Source organism: Theropithecus gelada, chromosome 9 (assembly GCF_003255815.1).
Source record: "Theropithecus gelada isolate Dixy chromosome 9, Tgel_1.0, whole genome shotgun sequence".
Classification (NCBI taxonomy): Eukaryota; Metazoa; Chordata; class Mammalia; order Primates; family Cercopithecidae; genus Theropithecus; species Theropithecus gelada.
The window spans coordinates 60711740-60732648 of NC_037677.1; the positions used below are offsets into that span (position 1 = coordinate 60711740).

The following is a 20909-nucleotide window of genomic DNA, read 5'->3' on the forward strand; positions in this document are numbered from 1 at the left end:
CAAACCACCCACATATCCATCAACAGTAGGGTGTGATATAGTCATACAGTGGAACACTATAAGCAATGGGAATAAACTTGTTGTGAACAAAATGTAACTGAATCTAACAAACATAATATTGAATAAAAGAAACCAGATGCATAAGGGTATATACTGTATGAATCCATTCTTACAAAATTTTAAAACAGGCAAAATTAATCTGTGTTGTCGGAAGTCAGGATGAGGTTACTCTTGTGGGGGCAGGATTAAGTAGCTGACTGAGAGAAAGCATGAGAAGGGCTTCTGGAGTACTGGCAACAGTCTGTTCTTGATCTAGGTGCTGGTCATACAAGTATACTGTTTTTCTTTTTAGAGACAGGGTCTTGCTCTGTCATCCAGGCTGGAGTATATTGGCACAGTCATAGCTTACTGCAGCCTCAAACTCCTGGGATTAAGGGATCCTCCTGCCTTAGTCCCCTGAGTAGCTAGGACTACAGGCATGCACCACCACACCCTGGATAATTATTTTTATTTTTTGTAGAGACAAAAAAATCCTCAAGCTTACTTGATGTAAACTTACTTTATAATTTTCTATGTGTATATTACACTTCAATAAAAACTTTTTTTTCCCTTTTACTCCTGGCAAGCTGTGATTAAATAAAAAGTTTAAAAATGTTGGACTTCTGCTTCCAGCCAAGATGGAGTAACATGAACTGGGTTTACTCTCCTGCTTAAAACAACCAATAAAACAATGAAACAATGGCTTTCAAGACACTGTACATCAGATAATGAAAGTTAGTAAACCCTGAGATGATAAATGAGACTGGACCTGCAATTGCCTTGAAAAAGTTTCCAAGATATGGCATAAAGAGTGGGAACTGAGGCACAAGCCTGGTGGACTCCCCTGAGTTGAGAGTCCAGAGACCAAGGCAGCTCGGATTCATAGAACAGAGTATCTTAGAGAAGAGAAATACACAGGAAGAGAACCCATGATATCTGCAGAAGGTGGGGCATTGTTTGAGCATTCAAAAGGTACTGATCAGTGCACGTATGAGAAGAAGCCACCTAAGGCTAGGAAAACAAAAACAAAAACAAAACCTGAAAGACGGGAACAGTACCTGCTACTCACATGAAACAAGGAATACTGCCTGTTCCCACCCACCAGACCAGAAAAACTCAATTCATGGAGCACTGGGCAGAATAAGATCTTGCCTGAGCAGGTGGGTAATAATTAGCTCCAGACTGAACATTGCTCCAGACCTAACAAATCATAAAAGAAAGACCAGAATGGATCAAACTGTTTGCAAGTAACTTAATTGCATTTCAGAACAAAGCTCAAGAAAATAAGCAGTAATAGGGCCAGGCGCGGTGGCTCAAGCCTGTAATCCCAGCACTTTGGGAGGCCGAGACAGGCGGATCACGAGGTCAGGAGATTGAGACCATCCTAGCTAACACGGTGAAACCCCGTCTCTACTAAGAAATACAAAAAACTAGCCGGGCAAGGTGGCGGGCGCCTGTAGTCCCAGCTACTTGGGAGGCTGAGGCAGGAGAATGGCGTGAACCTGGGAGGCGGAGCTTGCAGTGAGCCGAGATCACGCCACTGCACTCCAGCCTGGGAGACACAGGGAGACTCCGTCTCAAAAAAAAAAAAAAAAAAAAAGAAAATAAGCAGTAATAAAAAGAAATTCATCCCTTAGTAAGGTAAAATTCACAATGTCTGAAATCTAATCAAAGATCACTAGGCAGGAAAATACAAGCCATAATGAAGAGAGTATCAACTGAAACCAACCTAGAATTAATACAGATATTCAAGTTATTCCACATTTTCAAAACATCAAATAGAGACATGGAAAATATATATGTCTCTCTCAAGTCATACTTTGAGATGAAAATGACAATATCTCACATGAAATACACTAGATGAGCAGATTCAACATTATAGAAGATTAATGAACTTGATGGCATAACAATAGAAATTGCCCAGAATGAAATACACACAGAAAAAAAAAGAATACAAAAAAAATTTTTTAAGGCATGAGTTACCTGAGGGATCAATGATCAAATGGACTAATTTATGAGTGACCGAAGTCCTGATGGATGATGAGGGACAGAAAAAAAAAATCTGAAGAAATAATGGCCGAAAGCTTTCCAAACAATGAAAACAAACCTATAGATCTATGAAGTTCAACAGACTCCAGGCAGAAGAAACATGAGGAAAACTACATTAAAGCACATCATAATCAAACTGTTCAAAATCAGTGATAAAGAGAAAATCTTAACAGCAGCCAGAAAAAAAAAAAAAAAAAAAAAAACACATGCACACAGGAACAAAGATAAGGATGACAACAAATTTCTTTTCAGAAACAATGCAAGCGAGAAGAAATGGACAGCATTTTAAAAGTACTAGAAGGCAAACTATTCACATAGAGTTCATAAAATTTCATTGCAAAAATGAAAGCAAATAAAGAAATTTTCACATCTACAAAAGAAACAGTTCATCACTAGCAGACCCACATACAAGAAATGTTAATGGACATTTTTCAGGCTGAAGGAATTTTTAAAATTTTTTTTAAGATTCATATAACATAAAATTCATCATTTTAACCATTTTAAAGTATACAGTTCAGTGGTTTTTAATATAGTCACAATGTTGTGCAATCACTACCACTATGTAATTTCAAAAAATTTCTATCACTCCAAAAAGAAACACGGTACCTCTCAATGTCCCTCTTCATCCATCCCCCAGCAACCACTAAACTCTGTCTCTATGGCTCTGCCTATTCTGGACATTTCATATGAATGGAATCATACCATATACATCATGCTTTGTGATTGGCTTCCTTCATTTAGCATATTTTCAAGGTTCATCCATGTTGTAACATGTATCAGTACTTAATTCCTTTTTATGGCTGAATAATATTCCATTGCATGGTGTACTAGTCTGCTAGGGCTGCCATAACAAAATAGCATTGATTGGATGGATTACACAATGGACATTTATTTTCTCACAGTTCTGGAGGCCAGAAGTCCAAGATCAAGGTGCTGTCCTGGCCTTCAGGTGGCCACCTTCTTTCTCTGTCCTCATATGGCCTTTTCTCCACGTGTGTGTACAAAGAGATCTCTGGTGTCCCTTCCTCTTCTAATAAGGACACCAGCCCTATTGGATTAGGAGCCCACTTTTATGACCTCAGAACCTGAATTACCTCCCTAAAAGCCCTGTCTCCAAATACAGTCACTTTGGGGGTTAGGGTTTCCACATACGAATTTCAGGGGGGAAATAATTCATCCCATGACACATGGATAAACCAAACTTTGTTCATTCAGCAGCTGATGGACATTTGGGTTGTTTCCACTTTTTGGCTATTATGAATAATGCTGCTATAAGCATTCATGTTCAAGTTTTTGTATGGACATTTGTTTTCAGTTCTCTTTTTTATATACCTAGGAGTGGAATTTTCTTGGTCTTTTGACAATTTTGTGTTTAACATGCTGAGGAGCTGCCAAATTGTTTCCACAATAGCTGCAGCATTTTATATTCCCATTGCAATGTATGAGGGTTCCAATTTCTCCATATCTTTACTAACACTTGTTATTTTTCTTTTAAGAAATAAAATGTAATTAAAAATATATATACACATAGCCATCCTAGTGGCATTGAGGTGGTATCTCATTGTGGTTTTTATTTGCACTTCCCTAATGACTAACGACGTCATTAGGGAACAAAGACAACATCTTTCATGTGCTTATTGACCATTGGTATATCTTCTTTGGAGAAACATCTATCCAAATTAGTTGCCCATTTTAAAATAAAATTGCTTTTATTATTGAGTTGCAGTTCTTTAACTAGATCCTTATCAGTTATATGATTTCTAAATATTTTCTCTCATTTTACAGGTTGTCTTTTGCTTTCTTGATAATGTCTTTTATAGCACAAAGTTTTACATTTTGATGAAGTCCAAATTATCATTTTTTCTTTTGCTGCTCATGCTTTTGGTGTCATATCTAACAATGTCATGTCAAATTCAAGGTCATGAAGAGTTACTCCTTTGTTCTGAGAGTTTTATGATTTTGGCTCTTAAATTTAGGTTCTTGATCCATTGTGAGTTGATTTTTGTATATGGTATGAAGTCAGGATTCAACTTCATTCTTTTCCATGTGAATATACAGTTGTTCCAGCATCATCTGTTGAAAAGACTATTCTTCACCCATTAAATGATCTTGGCACCCTTGAAAACTAATTGGCCACATATGTGTGGGTGTATTTCTGAACGTTTGATTCTATTCTGAATCATTGATCTATTTGTCTGTCCTTATGCCAGTTTCACACAACCAGTTTTGATTACTGCAGTTTTGTCGTGACTTTTTAAATCAGGAAGTGTGAATCCTCTAACTTTATTCTTTATAAATACAGTTTTGACTATTCAAAGTCTCTTGCATTTCCATATGAACTTCAGGATCAGCTTGCCCATTTCTACAAAAAAGGCAGCTGGAATTTTGATAGGGATTGTACTGAAACTGTAGATCTATTTGGGGAGTAATAACATCTTAACAATATTAAGCCTTCCACTCCAAAAACATGCGATGTCTTTCCATTTCTTTAGGTCTCCTCTAATTTCTTTCTATAATATTACATAATTTTCAGTGTGGAAGTCTTGTACTCCCTTGGTTACATTTATTTCTTTTATTCTTCTTGATACTATTGTAAATGAATTCATTTCTTAATTTCCTTTTTGACTATTTATTGATAGAGGTTGATAGAATTTTGAGAAGCATGATAAAAAATGCATAAATTGCTCTGAACAGACTGAGAGCAGAAGTCTAGACCTGGAACATGTTATTGGTCACTGGAGGGAGACACTTGTTATTTAGTGGCAAAAAGCTTAGTGAAATGGTCTCCTGTGGTCTTGTAGAAAGCATAACTTCTAAGTGATGATCCAATCCATGTGTTGAAGGTGAGGCCCAAGTTTTTTCTTGCTGCTTATAATAAAATGTAAGATGAGAGAGAAAAATTGAGGGGAAAGCTGATCAACAAAAAGTAACCAGGACTTGATGATTTTGAAAATTCTCGGTCTCTCTAGAGGGTAAAAGATGCTAATACTGACCAGAGTGATCTAGAGAAAAAAAGGTGCGAGTAGACAGCCTTTTACTAACATCTCAGAAAGATCAAAAGGTTAGAGTATTCGCCCACACAAAGGGTCCCTTCAAGAGATCAAGGGTTGATCTCGAAGATCCTCTTAAACCACAGATAAGGGCTTTGTCTCTCAGCCAGCCGTTCAAGCAGGACCCTAAGATAGGGAAGAAATGATCTGAAAAGATACAGATGTGGCTCTTGTCTAATTTGGTAAACCCCACTGATACCATGAAGAGCCAGAAAGTTTTTGAGAAAATTATTTCAACAGAAAAACTGCCAATTTGGACTAAAGGGACAGAGTCACTACAAAATGGAATAAAGTTGTCAGACCCCCAAAATTCTACTGGCAAGAAACAGACTGATAAAACCACTTAGCTATAAACACGTTACCATTCATGAAAAAAGGAAAGATGATTCAGAGGGTGAAACCAGGCACCCTGAGAATGGAGCAAAGAACTGCAGAGGATTAGTCCCTTGAAACTTAGTCATGGAACTTCCAATATTTACCCAGCTGGATTTCAGAATTGCTGTGAACCCTTTTTTTAACCTTCCATTCCCTGCTCCTTTTAACTGTACTGTCTATAACTGTTATCCTTTGCCTGTCCCACTCTTGTATGCTGGGTGTGTTGGGGTCAGACAACTTGTCTCTTTAGTTTCACAGATCTACAAATGGAGAGAAATTGTGTATAGAACCTGTACTGAATGGATTACATCTAGGAACATCATCCACACCAGGACCTGATTTAGATGATAAGATTCCAGACCTTTGAGCTGATGCTACAATGGGATGGGACTCTTGAAAACCTTGGGAGTGAGGTGAATGTATTTAGTATGTGGGAGAACATGAATCATTGAGGCATGTAGTAGACAGACACTAAGGTGGCCCATGCATGATTCCTACCTCTTGGTGTTCATGCCTACGTGTAATCTCCTCACTCTGAGTGTGGGCAAGACTTGTGACTTGCTTCAGACCAACAGATAATGGTAAAGGTAATGGGATGTCATTCCCATGATCACATTATATTATATAGGCTTTTGTCTTGTTAGTCCACTAGCTCTCAGTCTTTCTTCCTGGCTTTGAAGAATAAAGCTGACATAAATACTACAGCTATAAGGAACTGTATGCTTCTAAGAATGCACAAAAGTGTAAGTGGCTTCTTCTCTGGTTGAGTCTCCACATGAGAGCCCAGCCCTGGCCAACACCTTGATCGCAGCCAGGTGAAACCCTAAACAGAGAACTAGCTAAGCTGTTTCTGGACTTCAGACTCACAAATATATGAGGTATGTTGTTTGAAGCCACTGTTTGTGACAGTTTGTTAAGCAGCACAGAAAACCTACATAAACAATTCTTAACAAGTGAAATGTATATCTAACTATAAGCCAGCCATTCTACTATGAAGAATTTACCCAGTAAAAAAAATATGTATGCCCCCAATTTCTTGTACAATAGCGCTTATAACACCTTTACATGTAATGGCCCAAAGCTGAAAAGAATACAATTGGCCATCAACAGATAAACAAATTGTGATACAATGGAATACTACTCAGCAATAAAAAGGAATAAACTGTTGATACTCATAATGACAGTGATGAATCTTAAAATCATTATCCTGAGTGAAAGAAGCCAGACAAAGAGTACATGTGATTCCACTCACATGAAACTCTACAAAATGCAAACTAATCTACAGTGGCAGAAAGCAGATCACTCTTTTTGTGATAATCACTTTGGAGATGGCAGAGATAGGCAAGGGCAGGAGGAAGGGATTACAAAAGGCATAAACTTTTGGGGGTGATGGATATGTTCACTATATTGATTATGGTGACGGTTTTATGGGTATATACATAGGTCAGAACTTATAACACACTTTAAATATGTAGTTTGAGGGGCTCTACCCTCCCTGGTGGCAGGCCCAAGGTACATTTTGAGAATTTAATACTGGGCTGCACCCTATCCTTGAGCCAAGTTTGAGTTGATGTTGCTGTAGCTGCCACCTGGTAGAGGAGGGACAGGGAAGCCACGCTCTCCTATGCATACCTAGGACAATACCTGATTCCCTGGTATAGGCTGCTGTGAGACCAAGACTTAAGTGGACTGTACTCCTCACATCTTCTTGCTCATGGCCCCTATGAGGCCAGTACAGCTGATACCAAAATCAGACAAGGACACAATGAAAAAAGAAAAGACCAATATCCCTGATGAACATACAGACAAGAATCCTCAACAAAATACTAGCAAACTGTATCCAACAGCACATCAAAAAGACACTACAACATGACCAAGTGGGATTTATCCCAGAGTTGAAAGGATGATTCAACATATGCAAATCAATAAATGTGATACATCATATAAACAGAATTAAGGACAAAAAACAAATGATCATCTCAATAGATGCACAAAAGGCACTGGATAAAATTCAACATTACTTCATGATAAAGGTCCTCAACACACTAGGCATAGAAGAAACATACCTCAACATAATAAAGGCCATATACAACAAACCCATAGCTAGCATTATACTTAACAGGGAAAAACTGAAAGCATTCCCTAAAGCTAGAGCAAGACAAGGATGCCCACTTGCATCACTCTTATTCAACAAGTCCTTGTCAGGCCGGGCGCGGTGGCTCAAGCCTGTAATCCCAGCACTTTGGGAGGCCGAGGCGGGTGGATCACGAGGTCAGGAGATCGAGACCATCCTGGCTAACATGGTGAAACCCCGTCTCTACTAAAAATACAAAAAAAAAAACTAGCCGGGCGTGGTGGCGGGCGCCTGTAGTCCCAGCTACTCGGAGGCTGAGGCAGGAGAATGGCGTGAACCTGGGAGGCGGAGCTTGCAGTGAGCCGAGATCGCGCCACTGCACTCCAGCCTGGGTGACACAGCGCGAGACTCCGTCTCAAAAAAAAAAAAACAAACAAAAAAAACAAGTCCTTGTCAGAGCAATCAGGCAAGAGAAAATAACAAAAGGCATCCAAACTGGAAAAGAGGAAGTCAAATTGCCCTGTTTGCTGATGGTATGATCTTATATCTGGAAAACCTGAAAGACTCTACCGAAAAACTTATATTTGATAAATAAATTTAGTAGTTTCAGGATACAAAATGAAGATCCAAAAGTCAGTAGGGTTTCAATACACCAATAATGATCTAGCCAACGACCAAATCAAGAAGGCAACTCAATTTATAATACCTATAAGAAAGTAAACTATCCAGGATTACATTTAAGCATGGAGGTGAAAGATCTCTATAAGGAGAACTACAAAACACTGACTAAAGAATTCATAGATGATACAAACAAATGGAAAAACGTCCCATGCTCATTGAAAAAATCCATATTGTTAAAATGACTGTACAGATCAAGCAGTCTACAGATTCCACACAATCCCTATCAAATTACCAATGCCATTTTTCACAGAATTAGAAAAAAAAATCCCAAAATTCATATGGAACCAAAAAAGAGCCCAAATAGCTAAAATAATCATAAGTAAAAAGAACAAAGCTGGAGGAATCACATTACCTCACTTCAAATTATACAAGAGTATAGTAATCAAAACAGCATGGTACTGGTATAAAAATAGACACACAGACCGATGGAACAGAATAGAAAACCAAGAAATAAAGCCATATACCTACAATCAACTGATCTTTGACAAAGTCAACAAAAATCTACACTGGGGAAAGGATTCTATTAAATAAGTGGTGCTGGGAAAACTGGTTAGCCATATGCAGAAAAATGAAACTGGACCCATACCTCTCACCATATACAAAAATTAACTCAAGATGGATTAAAGACTTAAACCCAAGACCTGAAACTATAACAATCCTAGAAAAAAACCTAGGAAAAAGTCTTCTGGACATTGTCCAGGCAAAGAATTTAAGACCAAGTCTTTAAAAGCAAAAGCAACAAAAACAAAAATAGACAAATGATTCAATTAAACTAAAAAGCTTCTGCATAGCAGAAGAAATAACAAAATAAGCAGACAACCTACAGAATGGCAAAAAATATTTGCAAACTATGCATCTGACAAATGACTAATATCCAGAATCTACAAGGATTTCAACTCAATAAGAAAACAATAACCCTATTTAAAAGGGGAAAAAGAACATGAACAGGCTGGGCATGGTGGCTCACGCCTGTAATCCCAGCACTTTGGGAGGCCAAGATGGGCAGATGGCTTGAGCCCAGGAGTTTGAGACCAGCCTGGGCAACATGGTTAAACCCTGTCTCTACAAAAAAAATACAAAAGATTAGCCAGTTGTGGTGGTGCATACCTGTGGTCCCAGCTACTCAGGAGGCTGAGGTATGAGGATCACTTGAGCCCAGAAGGTCAAGGCTGCAGTGAGCTGTGATTGTGCCACTGCACTCCAGCCTGGGTGACAGAGAGGTGGGGGGGGGAGGGGGACAGAAACAGAGAGAGAGAGAAACAAGACGTGAACAGACATTTTCAAAAGAAGACATACAAGTATCCAACGACCATATGAAGAATGACAGATGTTGGCAAGGACACGGAGAAAAGGGAACACTTATACACTGTTTGTGGGAAAGTAAATTAGTACAGCCTTTACGGAAAAAAGCATGGAGATTTCTCAAAGAACTAAAAATAGAACTACCATTTGATCCAGCAATCCCACTCTTGAGTATATACACAAAGAGAAAGAAATTATCAAAAAATATTTACAGCCAGGTGCAGTAGCTCATGCCTGTAATCCCAGCACTTTGGGAGGCTGAAGCAGGAGGATCACTTAAGGTCAGGAGTTCAAGACCAACCTGGCCAACAAGGCAAAACCCCATCTCTAATAAAAGTACAAAAAATTAGTTGGGTGTGGTGGCGTGCACCTGTAATCCCAGCTACTTGGGAGGCTGAGGCAGGAGAATCGCTTGAACCCAGGAGGCAGAGGTTGCAGTGGGCCAAGATCATGTCACAGAGCTCCAGCCTGGGTGACAAGTGAAACTCCGTCTCAAAAAATACATATTTATTCACACTCATATGTTTATCGCTCCATTATTGACAGTAGCAAAGATATGGAATCAGCATAAGTGTCCATCAACAGAGGACTGGATAAATAAAATGGACTACTACTTGACCATACAAAATAATGAAATCATGTCTTTTGCAGCAACATAGATGGAACTGGAGGCCATTATCCTAGCAAACTAACTCAGAAACAGAAAGTCAAATACCACATGTTCTCACTTATAAGTGAGAGCTAAATGGGTACACATGGACGTACAGAGTGGAATAAGAAACCCTGGAGACTCCGAAAGATGGGAAGGTGGGAGGGAGGCAACGGTTGAAAAAGTACCTGTTGAGTACAATATTCACGATTTGAGAGTGATGGGTACACTAAAAACCCAGATTTCATCACTAAGAAATACATGCACATAAGAAACCTGCACTTGGACCCTTCAAATACATAAAAATAAAATGAAAAGAAAAAAATAGTGTAGTTTATTATATATCTATTATGCTTTAATAAAGCAGTTTAAAAAACATGCTACTTGCACATGATTTTTCTTCGTAAATCATTATATTCAAAGAGAAACTGCAAGCTCTGTCTAATCATCATAGACTAGGCCTTTTTATTTATCTACTTATTCTCAAATATTTGCTGAATACCTGTTAGTTTCTGTGGGAAATACAAACATAAGTCAGACCTACTGTGATCTGAAATCAGGGGCAGAGACTAAATATATGGTCATATCATACCATATCATGAGATGATAATAAACATACATTTGGTCTCTGCCCTTTTTTTTAATTTGAAATGGAGTCTCACTCTGTCAACCCACGCAATCTCGGCTCATGGCAAGCTCCGCCTCCAAGGTGCACGCCATTCTCCTGCTTCAGCTTCCCAAGTAGCTGGGACTACAGGCACCCGCCACCATGCCAGGCTAATTTTTTTTGTATTTTTAGTAGAGATGGGTTTTCACCGTGTTAGTCAGGATGGTCTTGATCTCCTGACCTCATGATCCACTCGTCTCAGCCTCCCAAAGTGCTGGGATTACAGGCGTGAGCCACCACACCAGCCCTAAAACTCTTATAATACCCAAAGTGGTAAGTGTTTTTTTGTATGCTAATCATATGACTGGTGGTTAGGGACTCCTGGATAGTCTGAGGATTGGGTAGGGAGATAATGGTTGGCAGGGGAACCAACCATGTGATTAGAAGGTTGGAACATTTTCACTTTTTCAGCCCCAACCCTTGTCCTCTAGGGAGAAGACAGGGGCTGAAGGTCGAGTTAATCAGCGATAGCCAACAATTTAATCATGCCTACAAAATGAAACCTCCATAAAAACCCTAAAGGACTAGGTTCAGAGAGCCCTAAATAGCAGTAGGCCAGAAATTCAGGTCACAACTTGGAGCCTGCAACTGGCATCTGAAGTTGGGGGTAGTCTTGTGGGACTGGGCCCTTAATTTGTGGGATCTGACAGTATCTCCTGGTAGATTGTGTCAGAACTGAATTGAATTACAGGACACTCCATTGGTGTCTACTGGAGAATGTGGTGTCAGAATTGCTTGGGTTGTGGGGGAAAAACCCCACCCACTGGTGTCAGACATGTTGTGGTATGTGAGAGGACAGAGTCTCTCATCTTATGCCCAGGCTAGAGTGCAGTGGTACAATCATAGCTCACTGCAGCCTTGACATCCTGGGCTCAGGTGATGCTCCCACCTCAGCCTCTTGCATAGCTGGAACTACAGGTATATGCCACCATGCCTGGCTAATTTTTAATTTTTTTAGAGAGATGGGATCTCACTGTGTTGCCCAGGCTGGTCTCAAACTCCTGGGCTCAAGTGATCATTCCCCTTGGCCTCCCAAAGTGTTGGGATTATAGGCATGAGCCACTGTGCCTGGCCCATACCCACCTTTTGCACTATGAAGCATATCATCTAATAGACTGGTTAGGGTTTAGAAATCATAAACAATTGATCTTTACATTGTTTTCACAAAGATCCTTACCAGAGGCAAATCCTTCCCAGTGACTACGTGTCAACTCCTCCATACAGCTCACAACCTTGCTCCATACATTGTCAAACACATAAGCAAGGACATCTTCTTTCATGCAGTAAAATGGAGCAATGGGAGGATACCCTAATTTCGGTTTCTCTGTAGCTGCTTCTGATTTCTTCCCATGAAATCCCTCTTTCCTGTAACAGAAGCAAGAGGGAAAAACTTCATGATGATTCTTCACTGAGTGTTCACCACTGTCCTTTGTGCTTCTTAGGAACGACTGGTGCTCCCACCCTGCCTGCCCTGCTGCCTGCCCAGCATGTGGAGCACATGTATGAAGCTGTCTTGGGAACTAAGGCAGTTCTCAACATAAGAGATTGCATTTCCCTTTTTATCCCCACTCTATCCCACTATTCTGCCAAAACCTAGAACAAGAAAAAGAAGGCTGAGAATCATTATTGCATTGGGAGAACCCGCTCCCGATAGTTACGTGGGTTCTATTTCCTAGGTGTCTCAGCTGGTTTGAGAAATAGAGGGAAAGAGCACAAAAGAGAGAAATTTAAAGCTGGGTGTCCCGGGGAGACATCACATGTCTGCAGGATCCGTGATGCTCTCCGAACCGTAAAACCAGCAAGTTTTTATTAGCAGTTTTCAAAAGAGGAGGGAGTGCAGGAATAGGGTGTGAGTCACAGAGATCACATACTTCACAAGGTAATAAAATACCACAAAGCAAGTGGAGGCAGGGCGAGATCACAGGACCACAGTATGGGGCGAAATTAAAATTGCTAATGAAGCTTCGGGCACGCATTGTCATTGATAACATCTCATCAGGAAACAGGGTTTGAGAGCAGACAACCTGTCTGACCAAAATTTATTAGGCGGGAATTTTTCTCGTCCTAATAAGCCTGGGAGCGCTACAGAAGACCAGGGCTTATTTCATCCCTTCGGCTTGGACCATAAAAGACAGCACGCCTTAAGGCGTCTCTTCTAAGCCAGCTTCAGAATTTGTTTTGTCTTAGTTTATATAATACATCTATCTTAGGTGAGCACAACTACCAGCCAGATTTTTTCCCCCAGAACTCCAGGGCTATTGGTATTCCTGTCTGGAGAAGCAGAGTTAACTTGGCTAACTGAGACTTTCTGGGCTACAGACACAAGTGTCTCTAGAAGAGCCTATAAACCTACCCTCAGGGCGCATTCTCTTTCTCAGGGATGTTCCTTGCTGAGAAAAAGAATTCAGCGATATTTCTCCCATTTGCTTTTGAAAGAGGAGAAATATGGCTCTGTTGCGTCCGGTGGCCAGAAGTCTTATCTCTGGTGTTCCCTGAACATTGCTGTTATCCTGTTTTTTTTTTTTCAAGATGCCCAGATTTCATACTGTTCAAACACACATGCTCTATAAACAATTTGTGCAGCTGACACTGCACAAATCATCACAGGGTCCTGAGGCGACATTCATCGTCCTCAGCTTACGAAGATGATGACGGGATTAAGAGATTGAAGTAAAGACAGGCATAGGAAATCACAAGGGTATTGATTGGGGAAGTGATAAGTGTCCATGAAATCTTCACAATTTATATTCAGAGACTGCAGTAAAGACAGGCATAAGAAATTATAAAAGTATTAATTTGGGGAACTAATAAATGTCCATGAAATCTTCACAATTTATGTTCTTCTGCCACGGCTTCAACCGGTCCCTCTGGGGTCCCTGACTTCCCGCAACATTATTGTATACACTAATTTCCCATATGTGTTTTGGTTTATTTTTCAACCCTCAATCTTTTCAATTAGGAACATTCTAAAGGTCCAACTACTGATTTTGTGTTTTTTAGCTTTAAATGAATGAGCATTGTTAATTGCGCAGTTATGATGATTAAGCACCCGGAAATAATTTTTGTTGTAACAGGAGAAAACTTAGATTAATTTTTGTTTGTTTGTTTGTTTTTGAGATGGAGTCTCACTCTGTCGCCCAGGCTGGAGTGCAGTGGCGCGATCATGGCTCACTGTGACCTCCATCTTCTGGGTGCAAGTAATTCTCCTGCCTCAGCCTCCCAAGTAGCTGGGATTACAGGAGCCTGCCACCATGCCCAGCTAATTTTTGTACTTTTAGTAGAGATGGGGTTTCGCCATGTTGGCTAGGCTGGTCTCAAACTCCTGACCTCAATCCACCTGCCTCGGCCTCCCAAAGTGCTGGGATTACAGGCATAAGCCACTGCACCTGGCCCTTAGATTAATATTAATGTGATATTTAATGATGTGCATGGCAGTGTCATGATGCTGTGTAATTATTATACTTGAGGCGATGATTCATTAGAGAAACATTCCACCTAAATGATTAAAATTAGTATACTTTTACTAAGCCAAATAAACATTTGGTAATTGGTTAGAAAGGAAAAGGAGGGGAGCAAAACAGCACAGGAGCTTCTCTTGAGGCTCTTCTGGGGACAGTTGTGTCTGTAGCCCAGAAAGTCTCAGTTAGCCAAGTTATCTTTGCTTCTCCAGACAGGAATACCAATAGCCCTGGAGTTCTGGGGGAAAAAATCTAGCTGGTAGTTGTGCTCACCTAAGTTAGATGTATTATATAAACTAAGACAAAACACATTCTGAAGCTGGCTTAGAAGAGGAATAAATAACTCCAGGTCTCTACAGTGAAAGTTACCCCTAGGGAAACAGAGATCTCAAGTATTAGGAAAATGTAGGCAGGAAAGAAGGGTGCAACAAGGCTTATGCAGCGTAGCTACAGACTCTCATCTCTGCCTTCCCTAAGAAGAGTTGGCCTGGCATTAGGTGGGGGAGTATGGTGAGCAGTATTAATTGTGTTTAAATTTATATTTCTTTTTAGAGGAGATAACATCCATGTGATGAGAAAAATTCAAATTGTACAGAAGGATATATAGTGAAAAAGATGTCTCCTACATTTCTGTCCCCCAGTCCCCATCCCCAGAAGCAAATATTATACATTGTTCCAGAGAAAGTTACATTATACACTCTACTGCCCCTTGTTCTCTATTTAACAATGTGTCTTGGTCCTTGATCCCTATCAATACATACCAATCCAGGCTGGGCTCGGTGGTTCACGCCTGTAATCCTAGCACTTTGGGAGGCCAAGACAGGTGGGTCACTTGAAGTCAGGAGTTGAGACAAGGCTGGCCAACATGGCAAAACTCCGTCTCTACTAAAAATACACAAATTAACCGGGCGAGGTGGCGGGCGCCTGTAATCCCAGCTACTCAGGAGGCTGGGGCAGGAGAATTGCTTGAACCAAGGAAGTGGAGTTTACAGTGAGTGAGATCGTGCCACTACACTCCAGCCTGGGTGACAGAGTGAGATTCTGTCTCAAAAACACAAAACAAAACGAAACATATTAATCTGCCTCTTAAAAAACAGCTGCGGAATATTCCATTGTATGTACTGTATCTTAACTTGCCTCTTATTGATCAACCAACCAATCTTTTGCTCTTATAGTCAATGCTGTAATTAATATCCTTATGCACAGTTCTTTGGCTTCACAAGTGATTATGTCTGTAGGATAAATTCCTATAAATAAACTTATTGGGTTAAAGGGTATGTGCATTTCAATTTAAAAGATACTGCCAAATTTCCTCTAAAGAGTCAGATGGCCCAATGGTGAAAGAATATACCTGTTTACCTACTCAAGGAATGATGAAACTTCTTTATCTTTTGTTCTCTGCCATCTAAAAGATAAAAGTACCTAATTATAGTTTTAATTTATATCTCTAATTTCAAAGTTGAATTTCATTTATGTTTAAAATCCATTTTATTTTTATATTGATATTATTTGCTTGTTTTGTCCTTAGTCTTTTCCTTATTGACGTACATATTAAAGAAATTAACTCTTTATCCGTGAATGAACAACAAACATTTTTGCCTAGTGTGTCATTTGTTTTTTGACTTTGAGTTTATTTTTTCAATTCCTACTGCAGAAATTAGTTTTTTTCTATTTTTTTAAATTTGTTTTTCACAGCAGCATTGTATCATAGAAATGAGGTTTTTGTCTAGGCAGAACTTTCATATTGTGTAGTTATTTAAGAATTTCTTATGTGACTTGTAGGTTTTGTGTTATGGTTAAAAAGGCCTTCATTCCCAAATTATATTTTTTAAAAACAGTCTTCCATGTTATATTTTCTTCTAAATGTATATGATTTCATTTGCCACATTTAATTTTTTTAATGTGTGAAGTTTATTTTTATGGAAAGAATAAATTAGGAACCTTATATTTTTTTCCAGATGGTTTTTCCATTTGTACTAAAATCATTTGCTGAAATTACTGTATACTCTAATTTCCCATAAGTGTTTTGGTTTATTTTTCAACCCTCAATCTTTTCAATTAGGAACATTCTAAACGTTGAACTACTCTGTCACTTTATAAAACATCTTAGAGGTATTTCTAAAGGGAAGGCTGCCTTTCTAAAATCATCCGTGTATTACCTGAAAATTCATTTTGATTTGAGGAAAAATGGAAAATAGAAGTAATGTGAAACAGGCCAACTAGAAGTAATAAATAGAAAATAGAAGTAATTTGATACAGGAGAAGTGAAAGGGAAGGGGGCAGTCTTTGGAAAAAACCAAAAGAACCTGCTTCCAATTCTAGCTCAGTGGTATTACGTATAGAAGCCTGGCTTGTATTTAGCTGGCCCTAGGGCTGTGTGCACATGAGTGATACGTGAATGAACATGGCTCAGCAGGAAATACAATGGGAAAAAATACAATGGGAAAAAAAAAATGCATCCAGAATCATGTGACGCAATACTAACTACTAGACCTAACCACAGCCACACATCCTAAAGAGAAATTCTCACTTATTTTCAAATATGCTGCTGTGACTATCAAATCTGGGACTTTTAAAGGCTTACAGGAATAGTTTAACAGGTTAATGTTTCAGAAAGGTAGCAAGGAATAGTGAAGCGAAGACTGGATTGAGAATCAGATGAATAAGATCCTGGTTTTAGCTTTACTTTAGACAGATCATTAACTACTCTGATTCTCACCTATCCTGTAAAGAAGATAAATCATATCTATGTGATAGGACAACTATTAGAATATAGCAAGAATAGATATAAATAGACATTAATTATAAAATCTGTGCCAACCATAAGGTTTTAAACAAACTGTTTGTAACTTTTTCTTTTCTTTTTTGTTTTTTGGAGATGGAGTCTTGCTCTGTTGCATAGGCTGGAGTGCAGTGGCGTGATCTCAGCTCACTGCAACCTCTGCCTCCCAGGTTCAAGCGATTCTCTGGCCTCAGCCTCCCAAGTAGCTGACATTAGAGGCATGCACCACCACACCCAGCTAATTTTTGTATTTTTAGTAGAGATGGGGTTTCACCAGGTTGGTCGGACTGGTCTCGAACTCCTGACCTGAAGTGATCTGCCCACCTCGGCCTCCCAATATGCTGGGATTACAGGTGTGAGCCACCGCGCCTGGCCTGTATATACCTTTTTCAAACAGGATTTATGTAAACAAAGTTCATATCTCTTCAACTGCTTTTTTAAAAGGTTTTAAAAGTTCCCACTGGTGGTAATTTGCAAAAGGGTAAAATCAAACTATGTGGGGAAAAAATAAACTTATTTTAAAATCTCTAATCTCAGGAACAGGTAAGTGATGTGTGAAGGTATAAAATACACAAGGAAGTCTAGTATATGGAAGCAATAAGAATATAAATTCTGGATACCTGAGAAAATAAATAACAGAAACTGGCATATATTTAATTGTATACATTGGTAGCATCATTTAGAAAAAATAGGTATTAATACACAAAATAAGAGGGGAGTAAAAAGCTTAAAAGACACAATACTCACATATCTGTGTGATCGAATGCTAGGTATTCCTCAATTATTCCTTCCGAGAAGATTATAGAGTCTTCCTCGTCTCTTTCCATAGAACAAAAGCTGGAGGATTTGGCAATGGAAGATGCTTTATGAGCATAAGAAGATGAAAAATGTAACTTCTTTCCCCTTATACCAAATCTTGGAGAGGAAAGAAGAAGTAAATATTAATTATCTAAACATAAACAGTTCTGATGGCAACACAGTTACATGAGTTTTGGCTCAAACACCCCTTGCCCTGGCAATACCTATTCTAAGCCTCAATAACCTACCATTTCTCAGAACAGGAAGATTAAATTCTGGTCATAGAACTATTCTGCCTGCATGTACTATGGACTATCTGATGCTGCTTACTGTCTTTTTAGATGCAAACAGCTATAGCTGTGTATTAGGTCATCCTTGCCTTGCTATAAAGAAATATCTGAGACTGGGTAATTTATAAGAAAAGAGATGTCATTGGCTCACAGTTCTGGAGGCTGTATAGGAAGCATAGTGCTGGCATCTGCTTCTGCAGAGGACTTACAAAGCTTTTACTCATGGTGGAATGTTAAGTGGGAGCAGGAGCAAGAGAGAATGTGTGTGGGAGGGGAGGTGTCACACACTTTTAAATGACCAGATGTCATGGGAACTCACTATCACAAAGACAGTACAAAGCCATGAGGGATCCTCCCCCATGACCCAAACACTTCCCACCAGGCCCCACCTCTAGCATGGGGGATTACAATTCAATATGAGATGCGGGCATTCTGCCCTTGGTTCCTCCCAAATCTCATATCCTTCTAACATTGCAGAATACAATCATGCCTTCCGAAAAGTCTCAAAAGTCTTGACTCATTCCAGTGTTAATTCAAAAGTCCAAAGTCCCAAGTCTCATCTGAGACAAGGCACATCCCTGCCACCTATGAGCCTGTAAACAAAAACAAGTTATTTACTTCCAAGATACAATGGGAGTATAGGCGTTAAACATTTTTGTTCCAAAAGAAAGGGGCTACAGGTCCCATGCAAGTTCAAAACCCAGTAGGGGAGTCATTAACTCTTAGAGCCCCTTGATGTCCCACAAGGAGGTACAAGGGGTAGGCTTCCAAGGCCTTAGGGAGCTCTACCCCATGGCTTTGCAGGGTTCAGCCACCAAGGTTGCTCTCACGGGGTGGAGTTGAATGCCTGCAGCTTCCTTTTTCTTTTTTTTTTTTTTTTGAGAGACAGAGTCTTGTTCTTACGCTCAGGCTGGAGTGCAGTGGTAGGATCTTGGCCCACTGTACCCTCCACCTCCTGGGTTCAAGCAGTTCTCCTGCCTCAGCCTCCTGAGTAGCTGGGATTACAGGTGAGCGCCACTACACCCAGTTAATTTTTGTACTTTAGTAGAGACGGGGTTTCACCATTTTGGCCAGGGTGGTCTCAAACTCCTGGCCTCCGGTGATCTGCCCACCTTAGCCTCCCAAAGTGTTGGGATTACAGGCGTGAGCACCTGTCCTGAATGCCTGCAGCTTTCTAGGTAGAGGGTGCAAGGTGAATCTATCCTTCTGGGGTCTGGAGGATGGTGACGCACTTCCCACAGCTCCACTAGACAGTGCCCCAGTGGGAACTGTGTGTGGGGCCTCCAACCCCCTATTTCCCCTCTGCACTGCTCCAGTAGAGGTTCTCTGTGAGGACTCCACCCCTGCATCTGGCTTCTGCCTGGGCACCCAGGCTTTCTTATACATCCTCTGAAATCTATACAGATACTGCCAAGCCTTCACTCTTTGCCCTCTGAGTGCCCGCAAGCTTAACACCACATGGAAGCTGCCAAGGCTTACAGCTTGCCTGCAACCCTTTTTTTTTTTTTTTTTTTTTTTGATACAGAGTCTCACTGAATCACCCAAACTGGACTGCAGTGGCATGATCTCGGCTCACTGCAACTTCTGCCTCCTGAGCTCAAGGGATTCTCGTGCCTCAGCCTCCCAAGTAGCTGGGATTACAGGCGTCCGCCACCACACTTGGCTAATTTTTGTATTTTTAGTAGAGACAGGTTTCACCATGGATCACTTGAGATCAGGACAGTTTGCATTCTCTAAAGTGGCAAGTCAAGCTGTAACTGGGCCCTGCTGAGCCCCAGCAAAAAGCAGTGTCCCAAGGCTGCTCAAGGCAACAAGGTCCTGGGTCTGCCCCACAAAACCATTCTTCCCTCCTAGGCCTCTGGGCCTGTGATGGGAGGGGCTGCTATGAAGGTCTCTGACATGCCTTTTTCCCATTGTCTTGGCTATTAGCACTTTGCTGCTTTTTAGTTATGCAAATATCTCTATCAAATTGTTGCTCCACAGCCTGCTTGAATTCCTCATGCCAAAAAGCTTTTTCTTTCTTTGTCACGCGGCTAGGCTGCAAATTTTCCAACCTTTTATGCTCTGCTCCCCTTTTAAATATAAATTCCAACTTTAAGTCATTTCTTTGCTCCCACATCTAAGCACAGGTGTTAGAAGCAGCCATGTTACTTCTTGAACACTCTGCAACTTAGAAATTTCTGCTACCCAGTACCCTACATCATGACTCTCAAGATCAAAATTCCACAGATCTCTAGGGCATGGACACAATACAGCCAAGTTCTTTGCTAAGGCATAACATGCATGCCCTTTGCTCCAGTCCCCAATAAGTTCCTCATTTCCTTCTGAGACCTTGTCAGCCTGGACTTTATCATCCATTTCACTATTCGCATTTTGGTCACAATCATTTAACTGGTCTCTAAGAAATTCTAAACTTTCCCTCATGTTCCTGTTGTCTTCTGAGCCCTCCAATCTTTCAACCTCTGCCCATTACCCAGTTTCAAAGTCACTTCCACATTGTCAGGTATCCTTATAGCAATACCCCATTCCTTGGTATCAGTGTTCTGTATGAAGTCATTCTTGCATTGCTATAAAGAAATACCTAACCAGGTGTGGTGGCTCACACCTATAATCCTAGCACTTTGGGAAGACAAGGCGGGCGGATCACGAGGTCAGGAGTTTGAGACCAGCCTGGCCAACACAGTGAAACCCCATC

General features: G+C 40.3%; 1 protein-coding gene across 1 annotated transcript in view; it reads right to left on the reverse strand.

Annotated features, from left to right (window-relative positions):
• Window positions 1–20909, reverse strand: part of FAM149B1 (family with sequence similarity 149 member B1) — an 82162-nt gene that overhangs the window by 19437 nt on the left and 41816 nt on the right. Inside the window, exons 6-7 of the mRNA XM_025397524.1 lie at window positions 17874–18041; window positions 12064–12251 (exon numbers count right to left, since the gene is read on the reverse strand). Of these exons, the coding sequence (XP_025253309.1) occupies window positions 12064–12251; window positions 17874–18041 (356 nt within the window). The remainder of the gene's footprint in view (window positions 1–12063; window positions 12252–17873; window positions 18042–20909) is intronic.